Raw genomic sequence first — 24,831 nt, forward strand, 5'->3', positions numbered from 1 at the left:
GTCCTCATGGACCTTTAATAGGCAGCCAGCTCCGCCAGCAGCTCCAATCTCTTAAGATCACGTTCCAGCATTAGGACTTCTGCCTGGGCTCCTATGTGAAGGCACTTAATGCCCAAATCTTTACAGGCATCTGCACAGCTTAACCTCAAAGTCCTACAACCTCCAGGGTGCTTCGTATCAGGTGGGCACAGATATTGGTGGCTCTGAAACAGTTCCTGGGAATCCAGGATTACCCTACCTGTTGTACTTTTTCTCCTAAAGCAACTGGCTCCCCATGATCAGATTCCATTACACTCTGAAGTGTATAAAATACGATTCTCCACTTGATTATCTTCTGTACTCTTCTTCAGAACACTTGGAGTGTTATCTGTAGTGTGCGTAATGTTTTTACCTTTAGGGAGAGCTCAGCATCCTTTGAAGTAAAGTTTGAGAGGGACTTGGTCTTCATGGGAACCTTTTAATGCCTTGAATATTCTAAAACATGGATTTTTGTCATTAAGTCTGTACTATTTTTAAGTTTTGAGAGGATTAGAGGTGTACAACTAGATAATGCATTTTCACATTTCAGTATGTGTGAAAATGGCATATAAAGGACTGAGTGGTATACAAAATGGGAATTCATTTGGTATGAATACTTTTTCTTTTATACCTTCTTAGTTCGGATCCCTTGTGTTGTCTAACACAGAGATCTCTTTTTTGGTAAATTATGATTTATACTTTGCCAGATGTGATGCTAGTAATTTGTTTCACTGTATATTTTCCCCAGTTTGCTTGTTTTGTTTTTTGTTTTGTTTTTAAACTAACATTCTCATTTAGAATTTAGTTTCCTAAACATAGCAGTGTCTACTCCCAACATGTGAGAAAAATGGAGGGTGAAATATGCCCAAACTCAGCTGTGAGTGAAAGATGTGGGTGCTGCAAGCTTACTCCTAAGTACCAGAGTTTTCATATGTTCTAAGAGTTGGTTCTGACTGAATTTTCTTCTCCTGTGGAGTTAACCAAATAGAAAACATGAGAAGTTCCCTGAAATGAAAAGCTGTTTTATTTTTTAGTTTGGTATTTCTCCATGATACAACATGAAACTTAACCATAGGATTTACTCATTCATGAGCTAAGTATATGCTTGATGCCATTAAAAATGGATTTAAGATTTCTGCTAGACAGAAATGTGTAAACTTAAGTCCATCCATACATGTAGCATTCTTTTTTTTGTTGATTCCATTTGCTGGGTGCTCTTAAATACTGGGTCCAGTATTGACACAAGAAGAGTATACATTTAATCGTTTTGCCCTTGATAATAGGGGAAATGCTGGTTGGGTGTTTATTTTAGTGAACTTCCATTTTCCTCAACACACAGAACAGTTTATAGAATACATAGTTTTTTTTTACTTATGTCCTTCCTGGTGACATTCCAGGATATGTATTCTAAACTTCTGGGCTACTTTAATAATAAATTGATGTCAGAAATATTGCAAAAGTGATGTTTCTGACAACGTGGAGGCACAGGAATAATCTCAGCAAAAGGTTTTTATTGAATCCAATTAGTTTAACTTCGGCTGTGTCTATATAAAGCATTTTTGACTAAATAGAGCTTTTCTTGGCATTGTATAGACATAGCTTTGATGTAAATTTCAAGAACACCCATAACCTCTTCTGTGTACATTTTTTTTCATTCTCATCGGATGCATCAAACATGCAGCAGTAATAAACCAGATTCTACTCAGGTGTGTGAGAGCACTTGCCATAAGTTCATTTTTTCTCTAGTGTCTACATCATTAGCTACTATGAACACAGATTGATCTCAGCTTTTTAGAAGACGTTTCTTGAAGCACATTTTTAAGCATTTTCATTTTTATAAAAACTAACCTAACAAAAAGATGTGGGGGTGGGAGCATTGTGGTTGGGCATCACCCACAGTCAGACCACCCTAACCCTGTCGTAACTTACCATTATGACCAAACAGTATACTAAATTGGGATTTTTATTTTACAAGTCATTGCTATATTCTGGCTTCATATTTACCTTTCCATTCTCATCCCCCTTAAAATCATTCTTGATCATCCTGTTTTCTTTCAACAGCTTCAGAGGATGATTCCGAAGAAGATGGAGACCATAACAGAACATTTGATATTGCCTAACTTCATATAAGACAAATGGATGATCTGTGAACAAGTGTTTATTAAAACTGGCAATTAAGTGTGAATTTAATTTTGTGGGGGAATGCCTATTGAATACATTGACTATATATACATATATATATATAATGAATATATATATATATATATATAATGAGTATATATATACACACACACAGATGTCCTGTATATATATATATTCATTCTCTAGTATTGCTGAATTAAAATTCTGCTGGACCTTTTAACATGGCCAGTGTGAATCTGATGTTTATAAATTGGTAATCAAAAAGTATTTTTCTTTTAGGTGAGTGGGAAAGCGTTACCCTTGTTTTAGATATCTAAGCAAAGCTGACGACTCTTTTTTGTGTTCTGATTACTGTAGTCCTATTTATGAAAAATGGTTCATGTTTTAGTCTCTTGCTAGTGAAAAAAGTGGGACAAAATATGCTTTTGAAATAAAATGGCAAATGGCACCTAATTATTTTTCCTTTCAAAATGCCTTACGTTGCAGTCTCATTTTCATAATCATTTGCTTCCAGTGTTTCTAAAAAATCAATTGGGGAGTAAGTTATGAAAGCATTATATTAGGTTTCCAAATTTAATATGAGTTCTAAATTCACTTAGCAATAAAACCTAATTTTTAAAAAGTATATAAGTATAAAATGTATAAATGATGGATAAATTTTTGTATTGATTTGCAAAATGCAGATTATATTTGATAGGCCATAGTATGTAGATATTCCTTTTAGGAATATTACAGCTGTAAACTATATCAGAATTGCCCATCAAACGCTATTTGGAAAAAAAATTATTGCAATCTCAAGTTAACGGAATATTTTTAAATCCCACATTTAAAGTTTAAAACACTGGTTTTCAATGTGTTTTTTAGTGTTGTCACTTCTTTATAGATAAATATAAATAACCTGTTTGGATCCTGGTCGTTTTTAACTGTTCCTTGGTAATTCTGAGCATTTATTTAGTGACTTAATATTTTTCACTGCTTTTGGAGAACAGATTAACATTACCTATTCACCATGAACAGATCTACACTGTGGTCATGAGTTGTGTATCCTTTCATAACACTGTATATTTCCTCTGTCAACACCCTGATACACTTTTAAACACCTTCAGGTGTTTTCAGATTAAATAAAGTCTTGTGTTATGGCAACAAACTACATTTTCAGAAACTAAGTAGAAACCATGTAATTTCTCAGATGTGAATCAACAGTTTGCCCACACAGTATGTTGGTCTTCATGTAAAACCTTGGCTGGAAATAAAGTGCATACTGATTGATTTGCTTTATAGTTTGAAATGTGTCCTTTTAAATTGGTGCTCAGAGTAGACTTCAAACCTTAGAGCCAAGAACTTTATTAAAAAGTAAAATCCTGTTTCATACAAAAATACATAACTGTTTCTAAAACATTTGCTCAACTCACCAGTTACCTTTGCATTGCCTTAAAGAAAAAATACAGAATTTAAGGATGCCAGGTCCAGTATATATTGTCTGGGTTTTCAGGGATGCTTCGAGTTTGAAACATTTACACTATTAATAGAACTCAGCATGAAAATTAAGTATCTTCTGATTAACCCATCAAACTTTTAAAAATTTAAATAGTAGAAAACATTCCATTGGCATGCAGTTTATAGTTTTGTTATATTAAATGCTAATGACACAGATAGGCAGTGGCTTGAGCTTGATAGTATTCTTGTAGTTCCTTAGTACTACTTACTATTTCATATTTCAGTGTTGTATAATCTTGCAATAGCCTGTAAGTGTGAATTAGAGGGAATAAGGAAGGAAGGTCTTTTCATTGTTGTTAACTTTTAAACCCTAAACAAATAGAGACCATATGCTATTCATTACAAAATGCAAATTCCTAGGAAAATGAAGTTAAAAGTAATAGTCTCTCTAGATACTTGCCAAATATAAGAATTTATATTGTCCTTATTAGCTAGAACCAAGATGTTCAAAAAAGTAATTTATACATTTTGAATGTAAACAAGCACGTTTATGTTACTCTTAATGTTAAAAATACATGCAGATTTGAACAATCCAGTTAGCTGTTGACCACCAAATAGATAAAAGGGCTGGTTACAGGTGTTCTGATATATGAAGAAAATTAAGATTTAACACTTCAGTACAAGGGACCTCTAAGGACTTTCTTGAAAAATGAAGTCAAATATGGAAAATTAAATCAGGTTAAAACAGCCATTTTGGAAGAGCTACCACTGGGTAGAAGTTATCAAAATGAACAGAAGAAAATTAGTCGTATGGGAGTTGAGTGGAAGGGGGAGATTCTGGAGTAGCACTGTCCAATAAAACTTTGTGATAATAGAAATGTTTTCTAATTTGTCTTGCCTAATATGGTAGCTACTAACTACATATGTTTTGAGCATTTGAAGTGTGCCTAGTGCCACTAGGGAACCGAACTTAAAGTTACATTTAATTTATTTAAATAGCCACTTGTAGCTTGTGGCTACCATATTGGACATTATAGAAATTTGACTACTAGAGAAAGTTTTAAGGAAGTGTTAAGATCACTCCTAGTTCTTAAAGGACTGGAAGAACTTGAATAGAAAAAGTAGGAAGGAATTCCAGTCTGTTCGCTATTTGTACCACTCTTAATAGTTTATCAGTAATAAAATAGTATCCAAGATCTCAGAAATTTAAAGCTCTTACGGAGCGTGATCGTTTTGCGTACTACAGCTAGAGTAACATTTACTCGTTAGTACCACATAGCCACACTGTATAGTCCTGTCATCACTCCGTGGTTTGTCCTGTGTCAATAAAAAATAGTGCCGTCAGTTGTGATGAAGGATGTTATTCATGGTGCCAATGGAAACATGGCACAAGCTGGGACTTTTTGTTGCCATTGGTCAAGCATGAGAGACAGTGTATCTCCCCATAAGATCACTGATGGCATGTGGGTTAGGGGGAGAGAGAACTTCTTTGAGCTTTCAAGTTTCTAAATACAGTAAGTCTGATTTTATATGAACTCTGTATTCTTTATCTTTTCATATTTTTAAGCTATAAAGGATGCTAAGGAAAATCACTCTTGCTTCAGCTTTCCTTTTCATTTCTTACCCCTAAAATGATTAATTTCACCTTTGTCTTAAAATGTACATTTACTGAAAACTTTGAGCATCACCACTACAGTAGTATGTAGTGTGTTTCTACAGTTTTTGCTTAGTTTTCATGTCATTGAATGGCTAATTCATCAGTAGTTGGAGGGCATGAGATACCTTAGAGGAACAGATCTGGTGGTAGGAGAAAAATCCTTAAAAGGGCTCTGTGGTAAAAGTGTTAGCCTCACTGCCAGCTTCCTCCACACCTTCCTGGTATGGCTGTAAACTTATTGTTTCAAAAAATTTATAATAAATTTCATTGAAGTTCTAACCATTTGTGATCAGTGCTAAATACTATTTCTGGTCCAAAGTGATGTTCTAAAAGTAATGAAATTGTAAAATTATGTGGAATATGGGCTCCTTAAAATCTACCATATTTTCTACATCTAACTCAGGAAGATAAAAATATTAGAGGAATTATCTGCCATAGTAAATAGCATGTGTGATATCTGAATGTACAGGATCTATTTAACGGTCTTTTATTTCCCATATCTTGTTTATTAATAAAGGAGCAAGACCTAGAAACTGGGAGAGACATGGTGATTGCTAAAACTACAGTGGTAGGTAGTTTTCTGTTTTTGTTAATTCAGCTATAACCTAATGGTTCAACTAAATGGGAAGGAAGATAGAGCAGTAGACTGGGTTTTTATTTTTATCTGCTTTACTATTTTGGGCTTTATTTTAAACTTTTTCAAGTGAAGGGTGCATTTTAGGGAAATGGTTAAAACTACTAAATTATATCTATGATCATTTCTTTTTTTAAAAATTTGTTCTTATAAGAACCTAAAGATCAATTTTTGTCACAGTGATTACATTAGAATAATGAATGTTACTGGACTAAGGTAATAAACCGTAAAAACCATAATTTTCATTGTCAGGTTTTACATTAAAGTCCTGCACAGGAATCACTGTCAAAGTATTTGACGTCTTAATCTGAGATTTCCAAAATCTTAGTCAAATTGAACAGCATACTCATTTTCTTCTGCAACTACCAAAACACAGTCGTCGTTATAAGGTGATTGGGGTGCAGCTGAAAAAACTGTGGTGAAACCAGAATCCGAATTTCTTTTGTACAGGAACCAAACGATTGCTCCCAAAACGGTCAAAATTACTGTGCTAGCAATCACCAAAGCTGATATTAAAATGTGGTTATCTGAAAAGGAAAAGACAAAATACATATATACATATATAAATATATACACACACACACGGAAATCACTTGTTTGTATTGCACTTGGGGGAGCACAAATATAATTTCATCATGTACATATTTGACTATTTTGAGGATTTCCCCACATTGATAAAAATAAAAAATTACTATGTTTCTTAGCTTGAACTGTCATTCGAGATTTTAACTAAGTTTTAAAATTTGCCACTGTACTGTAAGATCCTAAAATGGAAATCACCCACACTCAGGTATACTACAGTTCTCTTTCTCTCCCTTGGTTTTTACTTCCTGGTCTAAGACTTTATATTTACTGCTCTTTTCAAGACTAGTTGTCTTTAGAGGTTTGTTTACATTAATGAGGCTTATTGGTTCATCTGGTGTTTAGCATTTAAAATTTGCTCCACTGAAAAAACCAGGAATGGCAATAAAGTATCTTCCCCCAGCCTTTTTTTTTTTTTTTTGAAGATTTTTTTAATTTATTTGAGAGAGAGCATGCGTGTAGGGGAGGGGCAGACAGAGGGAGAAGCAGACTTCCCCCTGAGCAGGGAATACAGGGCTCTATCCCAGGACCCTGAGATCATGACCTGAGCCACCCGGGTGCTCCTGTTGTTTGTTTTTTTTAAATTATTTAATTCAAGTATCTGTGTGTATTTCTTATTATATACAACCTTAACAGTTCTTGGCTATTCAAAACCCTTGTAATCTTTTAGTAAGTTAGTCCAGGGAAATTGGTTTAGGAGTTAGGAGGAGGTAAATGCTTTGGGGGGAAGGTATTTGTATTATATTTGGTAGCACCCAAAAGTATGTCCAAAAAAATCTCAAATTATTTTCTCTTTACAGATGTATTTTTACATTATGGTTATTTGAATGTACCTATATCCTCCTTCGAGGTATGCTTTTAAAATGATGTAAAGCTTAGCAAAGAATATCTGGCCAAAAGTTACATGTTAAAGTGAGGGAGAGCCATTGATGTTATTTAAAATATTGACAGGCTTCTTTAAAAAAACACAGGAGGAGTTAGGTAAATGGCCACAGCTGAATTCTCTCCTCTTTGGTCCTAAAATAAAGGTTTGTAGTGGTCACAATTTGTTAAGCTGTGGGTGTATTCTTACTGAAGACCTTCAGATGAAAAAAAAAAAATGTATCAAGAAAGCAGGGCACATAGTAGTTAAACATATTTATGAAATGTATTTTTTAATGAATTCAGAGACCACTCTAGATCACACGTTGCCAGATCTTTCAGCTATTCCTAATAGGGTTTTGAGAACCACTTAGACCTACCAACTCTTCTACACATTTCAGTCTGCATATATTCCCCCCCCCAGCATACATGTGCGTAGCTTAAAATTCATAGTTCTGCAAGATATGTAACAAAAAATACTGTGCTTCTCCTGCCCTACTACTCCTCACCCTGCATTCCCATTCCTGTTAACTTCTGTTATTTGCCTCCATGCTTATAAATAACATGCTTACACGGCTTTTCTTGATTCAGTTTTTTAATGTAAAATACACATAACAATATGTACCATCTTAACCATTTTTAAGTTGACAGTTCTATACCATTACGTACATTCACATTGTGTCACCATTTATCCATAGAACTCTTCATCTTTCAAACCTGAGACTCTATATATTAAACAATAACGCCCCATTCTTCCCTCCCTCCATCCAGCATTTTACCTTGTCTAGGAGGTCGACTACTCCAGGTACTTCATATAATTGGAATGAAATCGTATTTGTCCTTTTGTGACCTGCTTATTTCACTTAGCATCTGATGTCTTCCAAGTTTATGCATGTTGCAGGATGTATTCGAATTGCCTTTTTTTAAGGCTAAATAATGTTCTGTGGTGTATATACACCGTGTTTTGCTTATCCAGTCATCTGTTGATGGACACTTGGGATTGGCAACTTCCACCTTTGGCTTTTGTAAATAATGCTGCTCTGAACATGGGTGTACAAATCTTTGATACCTCTTTTCACTTCTTTCGGGTATATACCCAGAAGTGGAGTTGCTGGATCACGGGTATTTCTGTTTTTAGTTTTTTGAGTAGCTACCATATTGTCTGTACCATTTTACATTCTTACCAGTAATACACAAGTGTTCCACTTTCTCCATATCCTTGTCATCACTTGTTTTCTGTTTTCTTGTTTTGTTTTTGTACATAGCCAACCTAATGGCTATGAAGTGGTGCCTTCCTTGATTTATTTTTAAAGTAAGCTCTACACCCAACATGGTGCTTGAACTCACTATCCCAAGGATCAAGAGCCACATAATCTACCAACTGAGCCAACCAGGTAGGTGCCCCCCCCCTTTGCTTTTTTTGATATTTATTCCCTATGGAAGAGAGAACTTGATTCTCCACTATCTACATGAACTCTCAAACACTCCTTTCCTCCTCTTCCATCATAGTTCTAGCAAGCCCCAAACAGAGAAAAAATATCCACGATACATGTGACAACTCATATCCAGAATTAAAAAAAAAAAAACTACCATTCGGAAAGCCAACCCAATTAGAAATAAGGACCTAAAACCTGAAGAGGCATATCACTAAAGAACACACTGAAATGGCTAAGTGTGTTAGAGTGCTCAACATGATTCATCAGGGAAGTGAAAATTAAAATGACAGATCGCTACACATCACATTTGAGTGGCTAAAATCAGGTTGGCTATCATGGGATGGATGTGTAGAGCAAACAGAACTTGCATACACTGACAGGAATGTAACTGTTCAGCCACTTTGAAAAACATTTGATGGTTCCTGTAAAGCTAAACATATGAGCTACCCTTTGACCTTGCAATTCTACCCTTTGGAATATCCTCCAGGAGAATGACAAAACGGGTCCAAATGAGAATGTTCACAAGCAGCTCTTACCATAGTAGTAACCAAACTGGAAATGATCCAAATATACATAACTAGAGATTGGACAAATTGTGATGTATTTATAAAATACTATGCAACAGTAAAATAGGTACGATATATACACAACATGGGTGAATCTTAAAAAAAAAACTGAAAGAAGCCAGTAGAATTATATTTATGTTAACAACGACCAACTAACCTACGGTGACAGAACTCAATAGTAGTTAACTAGGATAGATGGTGGTAGGGGCTACATTTATTGGGAAAGGGCATGAGGGAAATTTTTAGTGTAACAAATGTACTGTATCTTGATTTGAGAGGTAGTTAGCCAGGTGTATACAGAGGCAACCATCAAACTATACACTTAAGATCTCTGCATCTTACGCCTCAGATTAAATGGGGCGCCTGCATGGCTCGGTTTAGTGTCCAACTCTTGATTTCAGCTCAGGTCATGATCTCGGTCATGAGATCAAGCCCTGTGTCTGACTCCACGCTGACCATGGAGCCTGTTAAGATTCTCAGCCTCTCCCCTCTGCCCTTCCCCTCCTTGCACATGCTCTCTCTAAAAAAAAATAGATTAAAAATTATACAACCAATTGGCAAAAATCCACAAGTTTTGTAACATTGTTTCTGGGAATGCAGAATGGTGCGGTTCCTCTTAATGTATTGATCCAAGTTCTATATCCACTTTCAACCCATTTACAGGGAATCTAATCCTTAGATGTATTTGCACAAGGTAGATTCATTCATTGCAGCACTGTAATAGCACATGTTCAGAAACAGGCCAAGGGTCTGGAGCTGGTTAAATAACTACACGTATCCATACAATGGAAGAGTATTCAGTTGTAAAGGAGGAGGAAGTTCGGTCTCTAGGTAATGATACGGAGAGATACCTAGAATATATTAGTGAATAAAATGGGCAAAATAAGTCCTATATCTCAGTTTGCTTATTTTGGCAAAAGAAACGACATTTAAAGAAGAAACTGAACGTGTGCCCAGTAAGGATAAGGGTAAATGGGGGCAAGATGGGAGACAGACACTTCAGTGTTTGCCTTATAATTTTGCTTTTTGAGCCATGTTAATATTGCCTGTTCTTTAAAAAAAAAAAAAATGCATTCAGTAAACCCTTCATGAATTACAACTATGAGGTCAAATTTTTTTAAATAAAAGATTGCAAAGTGATTGCCTTTAAAAACAAAACGGAATTCAATGGGAAATATTTTTTGGTGTTTAAAAAATTCATAACTTGCAGTTATATTTACAATGTCAAGTCTTATTACAAAGCTGAGACCTTTCTAAATTCTTACAAAAGTTGTTCTACTTTATGTTATATAGTTTTAAGGGGTCTTTAATATTTTAACATTAGAATCTTAATATATTTTTACTTGTGGGAAAAATTTCAACAAAAGACCATTACTTACCTGACAAATACTTCTTTTCATATGGGACTAAAATACAAAAGAAAATAAAAATTAAAATTGAAGTATGCTTTATTCTGTTTGCCTTTAAACACTTTCAGAATAGTTAAAAACGAACCCCTTATTTATCCATATTTCTGTTGCTTGGTCAATTGTGTTTTCCATTTTGAACAAAGGTTTTTTTGTTTTTTTAAAGAAGATAACAGAGGTCTAACATAGTGCATTAGCTTGGTTGGCGGAAAAGGATTAGGTAACTCAAGAAAAAGTGAAGAGGTGAAGAAAGTAAGAATTTTGGTAGAGTCTGTAGAAAACAAAGCTAGTGAAGTATACACCTGTGACCTCATGAGTATGGATTTGTTCACTATTTCTGATGTTTCAAAGTGATAGTTTGAAAATCTGGTTTATAAATAATGGTGCCCTGAGACTTTGTACATGAAAAGAAACAATTTTTTAAAAATTCAATAAATATTGGAAGTTGAATTCTACTACCTTAAAACTATGAGAAGTTTAATATAGTCACTATAAACTGTAATTAAGAACCCTGCTGAGGCAAAAAAAAAAGATGTAAATGGAAAAATAGCTTTGGTTTACACTGAAGTAGGAAGGGGGCAATCCTAAAGAGGCAAAATGGGGAAATGGCCAGTGTGTCTCAGGCATCCCAAAATCGTATTTTGAAATTTTAAGTGTTTTTAATGAGAAAACAATTGTAAAACTTAGAACAACCTTTGACGTTTAACAATAACACCACATACTGTGGGACACAATAATTATGTTCATTAGAAAGCATTCTGATGGAGAGGAGGGGCCGGCTGGAGGCCAGGGGTGGGGGGGGGTGGGGGGGGATGGAAGGGCAGGGGCTGGGGCCAGGTTCAGAGCTCACCCCTTGGGAAAAAGAAAAGAAAAGCATTTTGATGGGTCAGAAGAAAAATTACACTTTAATCCAGAATAAATTATAAACTACAACACTTTTTATTTTTCTAAACAAAGGATGTTAGTACTTGTACAGAGTCAAATTCTTTGTAAACATTAGAATTCTGGAGTCAAAGTATCCTTCACCATTTCTGTTTAATTAAATCAACTGCAAGGAAGCTATGATAATTCCTTCAAACAACGGAAGAAATTTTTAACCTCTTGCAGGCTTTTACGTACAAGCAGATAGGATAAAAGTATGCCTGGTTCACATGATCTGGTCCTACCTCTGAAATGTCAGAGAATCACATTTGACTTCTGAGAGACGTGACAGCAAACCATCCTAATATGTTCTGAAGTCTTTCTTACTCCCTCTAATTTACTGAGGCATCCCTGTCTCAAAGAAAATTATTTTAAAACCAGCCCTACTTTCCCCACCCCTCTAGGAATGGAAAAAAGTCTTCAGTTATACTTACTAGCTGCTTTACAAAGGGTTCCTTCCATAGAAGAAAGTTCACAATTTTCTTTTTTCCATTCACCTGTCTTGGTGTGCAAAAAGGCACAGGTGTCAACTAGATCCTCACCATCTTCTTGGTCTGTCCACTTATCAAATGTCATATTTGACTTATCAAACCACTTGAAACTTGCATCTGTCAGTTAAGAATATTTTCATCATTATGACAGTTTTAAACTGTAAGAGCCATAGAAAAGGTTCTAGGATTAAAGGTGGGAAATTACTAAGGTATGTCTGCTCAAAACTTTTGGTTGTAGGATTTAAATTAGGAGGAAGAATATATCTTGTGTACAAGCAAATCAAAGGTACTGGTTCAAGGAACGCTTGGGTGGCTAAGTCAGTTAAGCCCCTCCTTTGGTTCACGCCATCTTGGAGATCGGAGTCTGCCTCTCCCTCTCTCCCTACCCCTCCACCCCACTCCTTCTCTCGCTCTTCCTCTCTCTCTCTCTCTCAAATAAAATCTTTAAAAAAAAAAAGGTATTGGTTGAAGAAGTTTCCATGGATGGGCGCCTGGGTGGCTCTGATGGTTAAGCGTCTGACTCTTGGTTTCAGTTCAGGTCATGATCTCAGGGTTGTGAGATCGAGCCCTGTCTTGGTCTCTGCACTGGGCATGGAACCTGGTGGGGATTCTCTCTCGCTCGTGCTCTCTTCCCTTTTCTCTTAAAAAAAAAAGGTTTTTGAAAATAATACAGTAACATTTAATGGGGAAATAGCCAAGAAAATTAAAATATTAATAGTAAATGTAGTTTCATTTCGTTAATTATGTACTTTTCTATGGGACTTTTCTACAGGGACACTGATTTAGCTTTATCCCTACCATATTACAAAAATACTGAGCCTAGAACCGTATTTTAATCCAGACAAAAGAATCAACTTGGATTCTTCTAGGTGAAACACACTGAGCTGCTCAGGGAAAAGCTGCAGTACAGGGCATGGGTGCACACCGAACATAAAATACCCACACACCACAGGAAACACCAACTTGAACTAGAGAACTGAAGAATCTCAAAGTCATCAGTTTTAGTACCATTTTAAAAAAGTGATTTCCTACAAGGGTAAATATTACTTACCATCTGTGTCGAAAAACATGCCTAGCAGGATATCATCTGGGCCTTTCCATTGCTTTTTCAAAGTATCCAGTATAAAAGCATTTTCTTCTTCATTATGTATGCTTACCATGTCTGCTCCTGGAATTATTTTTAGGTAGGAGTAAACAAAGCATGTTCCCAGAATCAATGAAAATCACATGAAGTATATAAAAATTATACATTATTATAATACACTTAAAAAACACTACACTTTTACACCTTTTTAAAATTTAGCTTGAGAATGTGCACATTTCTGAGAATATACTTGTGAGAAAAAATGATGGGAAAAATTGGGCCGAGTCATTTTATACTATTTCATTGCATAAAGCTGGTAATTTACAGACATGGGAACAGAACATCCTGCAAGGCTTGAGCAATAAACACATTTTCTGCATCTCTCAACTTCACTTTTTCCCATGACCTCTTCCCTCTAGCACTCATGGTTTCTCCTGTCCTCACTTCACTACCATAGGGAGCAGAAGCTCTAACCATACCCAGAAGAACTGAAAAGTATGAAGGCAACTTGCCAGAATAGGTCCAAGACCTCGTTAAGTACAAGCAACAGTCTCTCTGACCTGCCTCATCTAATTGCCTTCCTGTGCCTGCTGCCCAAAGCCTTGTGCCTTCCCATATTTTTCTTTGTGGTCCTTAGAAAAGTCCTAGTTTTGGGAAATTGACTGATAGAGGAAGTCCGCGTTCACATTGGATAGTTGATTTTTCCTGGGACTCTCTCACATGATTCCAGAGTAAAGAGCAGCAGCCATCTATATTTTATGTCTCACATACATTAGCTGTTGTTGTCTTACAGTCTCTCTAAGCTACATATCCATATAAGCACCCTATAAATATCAGGAGTAACTACTTTTCCAAGAGACATTTAACCCTGTTTGTTAACCTAGACAAAGATTCTCTTGCAAATTAAAAAACATTCCACTTTCTGTATTACAACTAATACAACTAGAAATGAGGAAGTCTTGTCTACTCTTAAATTACGTTTCCAAAACCACCCTGACTTAACAAAGGCTCCTGAAAATGTCAGAATATTGTCTTCATTCAGTGGTTCTCCACCTTGAGCAAGCATCAGAATCACCTGGAGGGCTTATAAAAACAGTGCCAGGCCACATGCGGAGTTTCACATTCAGCCAGCGTGAGATGGGGCCTGAGAATTTATGTTGCTAACGGGTTCCCAGTGATGCCACTGCTGCTGAGCCAGGGAGCACGCTTGGAGCATTACAGGAGGCATAAATCATAGGCTGCTGTATTTATGACATCACGCTAAAGTTGGTAATATTTTCAGAAGTTGATAGTTAAATGGAAAAGACAGACCTCCTGTTACATACTGATATGGTAAAAAAAAAAAAAATTTGTATGAGGTGACCACTTCTACATCTTCTAAAAGAGGCAGACAAAAAATAACAAATTTAACTACAGGGGAAAGAAAATTACTATAGGGCCAAAAAATCTCCCCAAAACCATATTGTATTATTAAGAAAATCACAAACTAGGCGGACCAAAACTCCATTATAAATAAAGAAGCAAACGCCTTAATAGAAGAAAAAAAATTGGTTTCAAGACTGTAAAAAAGACAATTCACCCTCGCAGAAGCAAATATAACACAAGAAATGTGTGAAAAATACAATCTCACTGGTAAAGAAATGAAAATTAAAATAAGCAGACTTCCATGCTTACAGATTAAACAGTGCTGGCCTTGGGTAACAAAATAGGAACTCCCAAGTGGTTAGATGGAGTAAAAATTTAGTACAGCCGTTTTGGAAACAATTTGGCAAGATGTGTCAAAAGCCCTAAAAACACATTTGACCCAGCAACCCTTAACAATTATGCTAAAACAATCATAGGCTCTGTGCTCAAATAAACCTAATTACTAATGGTCATCACATTCATGACAATGAAAGATTGTAAATAATAGCCAATATTAGAGGATTAATTCAGTCAGTTATGGAATTTCTATATACTGGATTAATGTACACTTATTAGGAAATATGCATTGTATTTTTACTGCCACAGACATTTTTAAGGGAAATTGCAAATTTTTATAGGGCAGTTTGCCAACTATAATCTGTTTTCTTACATATTAAAAAAAGCAAGCATTTATTATAAATTTGCCGGGGGGGGGGTCTAGGATACTTATCAAAACGTTAACAGTCATTACATTTCCTTAGGGTGGTGGAATTTAAGGTGATTTTTATTTTATTTTATTTTTAAGATTTATTCATTTATTTTAGAGGGAGAGAGTGCAATGGGGAGGGGCAGAGGGAGAGGGAGACAGAGATTCTCCCTCCAGCAGGCTCCCTGCTGAGCGAGGAGCCTGCCGCAGGGCTCGATCCCACAACCCAAGATCATGACCTGAGTCAAAATCAAGAGTCAGATGCCCAACCAACTGAGCCACCCAGGCGCCCCGATTTTATTTTTAAAATATCTGCACGTTTTTCTAACTTTTCATAGTGATCATGCATAAATTGTGCAATTACCAAAAATCTATAAAAGAAAAAAAATAATAAGACTGACCTTTACGATACTTAATAATACTTTAATCCAAAACTAGGATTCAACAAGGTTCCCTGAGTCATATCTCCATTTTTAAAAACTCTACGATGGTTTTCTGATCATTTCCAGCTGCCTGTCTGTTAAATGTCATACAGACTTTTAATCTGTTTTACCCTGATACATACTTGTACTGACTTGTGAAATGTGACCAAAATGCCACTCTGGAAAAATTCTCAAGGGAAGTATTTAACTAGGTTATAGTTTAGGCTTAAGTGTTCAGAGATGACTTTTTCATCCTCTTCTTTGACCTTGTGGCAGCCAATGGAACTTTAATGATTCTTAACACTGTAATCTAATTAAATACTGTATAAACTTAAATTACTGTGTCAGGCAAATAAGACACACTTTCATTTTCTTTAACAAATGACAGCATAAGTCCCTGAAGAATGCATGTGCTCCAGAAAATTTTTTTTAAAATGCATTACCAGTGACAGTACCTGCTGAGATGTAATTTGGGTCTTTAATTCTTTTTATAGCCAGTGACAGAGCTCAAAAATCACAAAAACGAAAGGCTGAAAATATTTATTTTTTCTATTATAATGAGAACATATAAATTAAAGGTAAATGTTGCAAAATAAAAATTTTAGCTTCTCATAATTATTTTCCTCATTATGAATAATAAGGAGAGAGTAATAGCAATTAGCACAAAGCCCTGGGAATATTTCTAAATATAGCTCTCTGCAGCCCAAAAGATAACAAGTCACTTGTTTTCTAAACCCCTAATGGTAGGTTTAAGATAGGATTTTGTACAGCTGGGAAGATTTTTAAAAATCCAAATGTAAATATCTAGTATTCCTTATGCTGCTGCTTCTTCATACATAGCAAACCCTGAATTCATGTCCACCTACTACTAAACCAAACTACTACTCTAGCCAAAAAAAAATACCAGCATTAGGAATTAATTTTAGCTAATTTTCTAATTCATCAATGAACTGGATATTTTCACAGTGGACAAATATAGAGGATTATCAAATAAGTGGTAAGGTTAACAGAAATGTATGAGAAAGCGTGAAAAATCTAATCAGTAAGACGAACTGAATTTATAAATCTTAACTGGGGAAAAGAGATACATATTTCTTTAGACACGAGATAAATTTTATAAGCATATTTGTACATAACAATTTAAAATTCCTAAATGGCTACCCCGCTTGAACAAGTAGAGTTAAGAGACTCAGAAACAAGCAGTCAAGGTCAAGTCACAAAGTTGCTGGGTGTTTCCAATTTTGTTTTGCTTTGTTTGCTAAAGAAAAATGGCAAAATACAAACAAAACAAAACACCTCACTACACTTGAATTGTAGAAGTCAGTCAACAAGTATTAATTACGCATCTATATTGTAAGCAGTTGGTTAACTGCTAAAGGTAAGTATTGAAGCTGGATAGTGAACTCTGACCCTGTGGTTCATACAAGCTAATACAAGTACAGGAACGTGTTTCTTCTCGGTTCTCAGTCTCCAATATAATTTCTGTTATTGAAATCTAAGTATACCTAAAATAAGTGATTTAAAAAAAAAAAAAGAGAGAGAGAGAAAATTGTTACGGGGAAACCCCATGTAAAAAATTCTTACTATTTGCAGCACCTGGCTGGCTAAGTCGGTAGATCATATGACTCTTGATCTTGGGGTTAAGGTTCGAGCCCCATGTTAGGTGTAGGGATATCTTTTTAAAAAAATTCCTATTATTCAATATCTTTAAAATGAAGCCATACTGTTAGGTTGGAAATTTTGTCTTGTTCTCCAAGAACCAATATTCAACACCATTTTGGCAGGTATTAGTTTCTCAAAGGGAAACAATATGTGTTGAGTACTACGTGGCACATTTAATAGGATTAAAAACTTCTATGCTTACATTCATTCCTTCTATAAGTGAGTATGATTTGATATTCTTCCAAAATGTCATATTGGTTGGTTGTCAGAAATTGTGGTTTTTTTAGGTAAAGGGCATTTCTAAATGCTGGAGTTATTAATAAGCCTAAGATAAAATTTAATGAAATGATCAAGAGATTTTAGATCTCATGCAGTAATAAAAGCACTTCTTAAAAATCAAGGACTCTCATATCACCATCACAGATATTTCCATTGAAAGAGATGCTATTTCACATCCTAGTTTCAGTATGAACTTTCGAGAATCACAACAATTAGAGGCTTAACAACAAGGATGCACTTTGGGCCAAACAGCCAAATATACAAAGAGCACCCAGGCACACCTTTATAAAAATGACCTTTTTAGTAGCGCCTGGGTGGCTCAGTCAGTTGAGTGTCTGCCTTCAGCTCGGGTCATGGTTCCAGGGTCTCAGGATCAGCCCATATCAGGCTTTCTGCTCAGCAGGGAGTCTGCTTCTCCGGCTCCCCCTGCTTGTGCGAGCGCTCTCTCTCTCTCTCAAATAAATGAATAAAAATTTTTTTGAAATGATGTCTTTATTTGAAATACTTCATGGTGTGAAGTTGTAAATACATTTTCCAGAGAACACTGAGTGTCTCTGCTAGCAAACAGCCTTTTCCTCCTTTTTCTCCAACATACACTTCTTTACACAGTTGCACCGCATGGTCCTGTGTGACTTCTACCCACACTGCAGACCGGAAGCAGCGCCCTCAAGGGCAGGAGAACAGCCTGATGAAGAACTGTGGTCCTCAAATCTGAGCCGAACCTGGTTTGAACCCCGGCCCTGCTAATTATTACCTGCATGACTTCGGACACATAACCGAACTTCATTTCTCCCCTTGATAGGAGGCTAACGACAAACTCCTGAGAGGTACGCTACGATAATGACACGCAGGTAAAGGAGTCGAGGCGCCGCAGCACAGCGCCCGCACAGAGCGCGCACATCGCGAGGACACTGCTCTTGTTGCTCAGTTTCTGTCACACAGCTTTGGACAGGATTGTCGAACAGCTGTCTCCCAACTCAAAGGTGAAACATACACCCAATTCCACTGTGTGGCTTGTGTCTTATACAATAAAAACTGTTCGTTTATGATAAGGACCCAGGTGAAGTGAGAGAGATGACAAAAACATTTTTTTAAGAAATTCGTGAACACCATTTATGACTGGAAAAAAGAGAATAGGCTCCTTACCATGGTCAGTACACTGATTTCTGACATCCTCTAGGCTTTCTACTTGGATGGCTTCCTCAAGAAAAATGTAACAACTGTCTTGGAACCGAACCCAGGCAGATGAAGGACAGTCTAGGTGGGAAAAGAGAAACACTGTTACATACTTGGGAAGAAGCCCGTGAATTCCTAAAGATAAAGATACGGATATTAAATTTTGAAAGAAAAAAAAAAGAATTTAGACACAAGGCTCTTTGTTAAAATAAAAATCAACTAGGAATGATAGGAATTTATTTTTCTCCATTCTACATTTGGGAAAAGAGAAATGGGCCAGTGATTCTCTTCTGATTTGACAGAGCAAAGTTACAAGCCTTTAGCGTGTTGAGGAATTCAGACTTGTAAATTACAGCATTATTACCAAGGCAACAAACTAGCAAGAAGGACAACCAATCAGAATTACAAGCTCTTTTTGATGGTCGGCTTTGCAGTATTTAGTAACAATTTCAAAAGTCTCAAGAGTTTTGCAAGAGGTTTTAAAAAAATTCTACTTCCAAGAGCCGAGACAAGTTGCTAGATGATGAATATTCAGACAAGTTTTCATATTGCACAGGAAAACAGACTGATGTTCTTAGGCATGTGCTTAGTTTAACACCTCATCAAAGCAGATTCTTTGAGCTAGCTCTATGAAACAGAACCGTATCTCTTCTGTAGCTGTCGAGTGGAATGGCACCTCCTTCTCTATCTTGATCTGTTGTTGTTGTTCCTTATAAATGTGTACATTTTTAAGCCTTGGCTCTGGAATTTCATTAATTAGCATGAACTTACTTTCAAAAGCCTTAAAGAGCTTGATTTCACTGGCCAGAATGGAGAAAAGGGGAGGATTTTACTGAATTCCAGTGAGTAAAAAGAGCTTACTCTTACCTATTCTCTTAGTTCTATGTAGAAAAAATCACTATGATTTTTACATAGCTTTAAGTTCTGTATGTATTGTAATTTTAATATAAACAAGTGAAAGAATGCCCTACGACAAAGGTCAGAACTTAACCATCACCAGTGTTAATCTAAATTCAACAACCTTGAGTTTACTAAACTCAGAATATGGCAGAGATCATTAGTTGTCCCCTACTTGAACCCAGCCCTTTTTTTTCCCTGGTGTATTGACTCAGTATTATTTTATTTTATTTTATTTTTTTTGTGGGGATTTTTGACCTCAGCTTCTCATACAGCACAGAATACGTGTCCACCAAGCTAAATTGTTTTCCAGTCTTCCAGCAACTTCTGGATAATGAGCTGTGAGCTGAAGTGAAAGGTGCAAATTGCCTTTAAAAGGAAGGAGTTTGCTCCCTGGATCATACTTCCCCTTTCCCACTGGCCAGCATGTAGTTAGCCATCTTTAATCATGTCAACAATGGAAATAGCCTAGGAATAACACAGCAACAGGACAGAAGGATCCTACATGGAACCATCATATCACAGTCAGATTGTTATGAGAGAAAAAAATAAACTATCTTGTTGAGTCGTTAATTCAGGTCACTGTTACAGCAGGTGGGTCAATAACCCAAATAATACTAGAAGCTACTTAACATTGTCCCCATGGTGAGACCTGGATTTTTCTCGGCCTCATACTGCTACATTTAGTAGTTAAATCATCCAAGATGGGGGCTCTGGCCTGGCTGGCTCAGTCCGTGGAACATGCAACTCCTGATCGAGGGAGTGTAGGTTTCAGGGTAGAGATCACTTAAAAATAAAAGCTGTAGGGGCACCTGGGTGGCACAGCGGTTCAGCGTCTGCCTTCGGCTCAGGGCGTGATCCTGGCATTATGGGATCGAGCCCCACATCAGGCTCCTCCGCTATGAGCCTGCTTCTTCCTCTCCCACTCCCCCTGCTTGTGTTCCCTCTCTCGCTGGCTGTCTCTATGTCTGTCGAATAAATAAATAAAATCTTTTAAAATAAATAAATAAATAAATAAACAAATAAAAGCTTTAAAAAAAATAAAAATTTGGGGCACCTGGGTGGCTCAGATGGTTGGGCGTCTGCCTTCAGCTCGGGTCATGATCCCAGAGTCCTGGGATTGAGCCCTGTGTCGGGCTCCCTGGTTGGTGGGGTGCCTTCTTCTCCCTTTCCCTCTGCCTGCCACTCCCCCTGCTTGTGCTCTCTCTCTCTGGCAAATAAATAAATAAAATCTTTAAAAAATAATAAAATAAATAAAAAATAATACATTCAAGCTGTACTAGCATGAGAATAGGTGTCTCAAGATACAATTTATTTTGTGTACAGGTTTTTTCCATCCTGCTGTTCTATAAGTACTTGCATTACACATATGACTACCTTGGCTTGAACCCTGGTAGAAATCTAGAACTTTCTCAGTGTGGTAGCTTAAAGATAGTTGGTAGGGATATTTTAGGAACATTTACTTAATGAAACATTAAGTTAAAAAACAACAAAAACCTGGTGTAAAATTTTATGTGCAGCATGATCCCAGGAGTTAAAAAGCATGGAGGTCCAGAAATGTTTAGGAATTGGAGAGGCCAGACTCGTCTGGAGGGGCAGGGTTCCTGGCTGCAAGTCTGTAAGTGGAGCAGCGAAGCCCTTAGACGTCCTCCTGAGAAATAGCACTCAGCCATCGTACTTTCACGCTACTGCTCTGCTGCCCTCTCTGAAAGTCTGGTCCTTAGACGAGCTCTTTCAGATGTAACACGTAAGTGATCATACGGTAACTGTCCTTCTCCGTCTGACTTTTACTGCACTTTGCATACTACCCTCCAGGTCCGTCCATATTGTCACAGATGGTAAGATTTCATTTTTTTATGGCAGAGTAATATTCCATTGTGTGGTGATGTATGTATCTTTATTCATCTATGGATGGACACCTGGGTTGCTGCCGTATCTTGACTACTGTAAATAATGCTACAATAAACATAGGGATGCATATACTTTTTTGAATTATCTTTTGTTTTGGGGGTCAAATGGCCAGTAGGGGAATTACTGGATCATAGGGTAGTTCTATTTATAATTTTTTGAGGACCCTCCACACTGTTTTCCACAGTGGCTGCACCAGTTTGCATTCCCACACAGTGCACAAGTGCTCCTTTTTCTCCATATCCTCATCAACAACTGTTATTCTCAAGTAATTTTTAAATCTCCTCTTTGATGTCTTTGTTGACCCACTGGTTGTTTAGTAGCATGTTGTTTAACCTCCACATGTTTGCACGGTCGGGGGGAGGGTTTCCTGTTTTTTCCTGTGCTTAATATCTAGTTTCATACGAGATATGTTGTCAGAAAAGATGCTTGATAGGACTTCAATCTTTTTAAATTTATTGAGACTTGTTTTGTGGCCTAGCATGTGATCTATCCTGGAGAAAGTTCCATGTGCACTTGCAAATAATGTATATTCTGCCGCTTGGTTCCTTATATGTCTATTAAGTCCATCTGGTCTGATGTGTTGCTTAAGGCCGCTGATTCCTTATTTTTTGCCTGGATGATCTGTCCTTTGATGTAAGTGCTGTATTAAAGTCCCCTCCTATTACTGTATCGCTGTCAATCTCTCCCTTTAGGTCTGTTAATATTTGCTTTATATATTTGGGTGCTCCTACGTTGGGTGTACAGATATTTGTAATTGCTATATTCTCTTGCTGGGTTGATCTCGTTATCATTATGTAATGCCCTTACTTTGTCTCTTGTTACAGTTTTTTTTTTCTTTTTTTTTTTTTTAGATTTTATTTATTTATTTGACAGAGACAGCCAGCAAGAGAGGGAACACAAGCAAGGGGGAGTGGGAGAGGAAGAAGCAGGCTCCTAGCAGAGGAGCCTGATGTGGGGCTCGATCCCACAACGCCAGGATCACACTCTGAGCCGAAGGCAGACACTTAACGACTGCGCCACCCAGGCACCCGTCTTGTTACAGTTTTTCTTTTAAAGTCTGTTTTGTCTGATATAAGTATTGCTACCCAGTTTTCTTTCCATTTCCATTTGCATGTAATATCTTTTTCCATTCCTTCACTTTCAGTCTACATGTGTCTTTAGGTCTGAAGCAAGTCTTGTAGGCAACATATAGATGGGTCTTGGTTTTTTTTGTTTGTTTCGTTTTGTTTTTTTTAAGTAAGCTCTATGCCCAATGTGGGGCTTGAACTCACAGCCCCAAGAACAAGAGTTGCATGCTCTACCAACTGAGCCAGCCAGGCAGGCACCCCAGTCTTGTTTTCCTATTTTTTTAAATCTATTCAGTCACCCTACGTCTCTTGATTGGGGCATGTAGACAACTTACATTTAAAGCAATTATTGATGGCTATGTACTTACTGCCATTTCTTTAATTGCTTTCTGGTTGCTTTTATAGTTCTCTCTGTTCCTTTCTTCTTCTCTTGCTCCTTCCTCTGTGATATGACTTTCTTTAATGTCACATTCGGATTCCTTTCTCTTTATTTTTTGTGTACCTATCATAGGCTTTTGGTCTGTGGTTACCATGAGGTTCACACGTGCGCATCCTATGTATACAGCAGTCTATTTCAACCAGATGGTCACTGAAGTTTGAACACATTCTAAAAGCACTACATTTTTCCTGCCCCCACCACATTTTATGCCTGACACCATAGTTTACAACTTTTTATTTTGTGTATCCTTTAACTGTAGATATAACTGACTTTACTACTTCTGTCTTTTAACCTTCATACCAGCCTTATGAGTAGTTGATCCACTACCTTTATATATATGTTTCCTTTTACCAGTGAAATTTTTTCTTTCATCATCTTACTTCTATTCATGGCCTTTTCTGCTTCAAGAAGTCCCTTGAAGGTTTCTCGTAAAGTCGGGTTAGTGGTGATGACCACATCTCTGCCCCACCTATCCGTCTCAGTGTGGCCCCCCGCCCCATCTTTAGCTGTGAAAGAGCTGCTCTGCATGTTGCTGGAGTCTAGCTGTGTCCGGGGAAGGAGCTGAGCTCACGGTCCTCCTGCTCTGCCACCGTGGGCCTCTACCCTCTGTGTTTCTTTAAGGACGGCTCTCTTACAAACTCCTGAGTCTTTTATTTTCTGCAGATATCTTTACACTGCCTTCATGTTTGAAGGATATTTTTGCAAATACAGAATTCTAGATTGTCAGCTTATCTTTCATTTAAGATGTAATTTTGTTGTCTTGGTTTCCATCATTCCTACTGAAAAATCAGCTGTCTGTTGCTCTTTCTGGCTGCTTTCAAAATCTTTTTTGTCTTTTTTTTTAGGGGTTTGAAAGTGGTGTGCTTAGTTTTGTCCGTGTGTGTGTTTGTTTTTTTTTTTAAAAGATTTTATTTATTTATTTGACAGAGAGAGACAGCCAGCGAGAGAGGGAACACAAGCAGGGGGAGTGGGAGAGGAAGAAGCAGGCTCTTAGCAGAGGAGCCTGATGTGGGGCTTGATCCCAGAACCCTGGGATCACGCCCTGAGCCAAAGGCAGATGCTTAATGACTGAGCCACCCAGGCGCCCCGTGTGTGTGTTTTAATCCTGCTAATAATTTAGTGCACTTATTGAATTTATGGCGTATTTTCATTGGTCTCTTTTGGAAAGTTCTTGGCTATTATTACTTCAAATAACACTTCTATTCCATTTTCTCTCTCCTCCCTTTCTGGGCCTCAAATTACGTTTATGTTAAACTTTTCACCATGTCCCAAATATTCTCTTTGCTCCTTTCCATATTTTTAATACTTTGGCTGTCCATACTATAATCTTGTTCTTTCTGGTTTACTAATTTACTCTTTAGGTTTTAACAAATTTGCTGTTATACCCATCTATTAAGCTCATAATGTCAATCTTTTCAGTTATAGAATACTAATTCGTTTATATTTTTGTAGTTTCTGGACCTCTGGTGAAATTCTCAATTTTATTATCTATATTCTTGAACTTATTACAGTTATTTTAAAGTGCATTTCTGATAACTCTAATTTCTGGGTTGCTTTTTGGTCTATTTTTGTTTCTCCTCTTCTCTGGCCTATTTCTTGTTATACCTGGTGTGTGTGTGTGTATGTGTGTGTG

The 24,831-nt window shown here is 36.8% G+C and overlaps 2 protein-coding genes across 7 annotated transcripts in view; one reads left to right on the forward strand and one right to left on the reverse strand.

The window, feature by feature from the left end:
- Positions 1-3,429, forward strand: part of MARCHF7 (membrane associated ring-CH-type finger 7) — a 48,898-nt gene extending 45,469 nt beyond the window's left edge. For 4 of the 5 annotated variants that reach the window (XR_006776773.2, XR_006776774.2, XM_045781251.2 and 1 more), the window contains one exon: positions 2,080-3,429. Coding sequence is in view for 2 of the 5 variants with exons in the window: in XM_045781259.2 (XP_045637215.2) it covers positions 2,080-2,148 (69 nt within the window). In the remaining 3 variants the exon portion in view is untranslated. Of the gene's footprint in view, positions 182-2,079 lie in introns of all 5 variants that reach the window. The other variant, XR_006776772.2, reaches the window with a different exon arrangement.
- Positions 3,430-3,488: 59 nt separating this feature from the next.
- Positions 3,489-24,831, reverse strand: part of LOC123781597 (CD302 antigen) — a 120,904-nt gene continuing 99,561 nt past the window's right edge. For both annotated transcript variants that reach the window (XM_045781221.2, XM_087861869.1), the window contains 5 exons: positions 18,855-18,965; positions 13,203-13,319; positions 12,095-12,268; positions 10,713-10,739; positions 3,489-6,415 (listed from right to left, as the gene is read on the reverse strand). In XM_045781221.2, the coding sequence (XP_045637177.2) occupies positions 6,213-6,415; positions 10,713-10,739; positions 12,095-12,268; positions 13,203-13,319; positions 18,855-18,965 (632 nt within the window). In that variant the 3' untranslated portion in view covers positions 3,489-6,212. The remainder of the gene's footprint in view (positions 6,416-10,712; positions 10,740-12,094; positions 12,269-13,202; positions 13,320-18,854; positions 18,966-24,831) is intronic.

The sequence above is a fragment of the Ursus americanus genome, chromosome 1 (genome assembly GCF_024610735.1).
Source record: "Ursus americanus isolate L20-20 chromosome 1, mUrsAme1.1.p, whole genome shotgun sequence".
In the NCBI taxonomy this organism is placed as follows: domain Eukaryota; kingdom Metazoa; phylum Chordata; class Mammalia; order Carnivora; family Ursidae; genus Ursus; species Ursus americanus.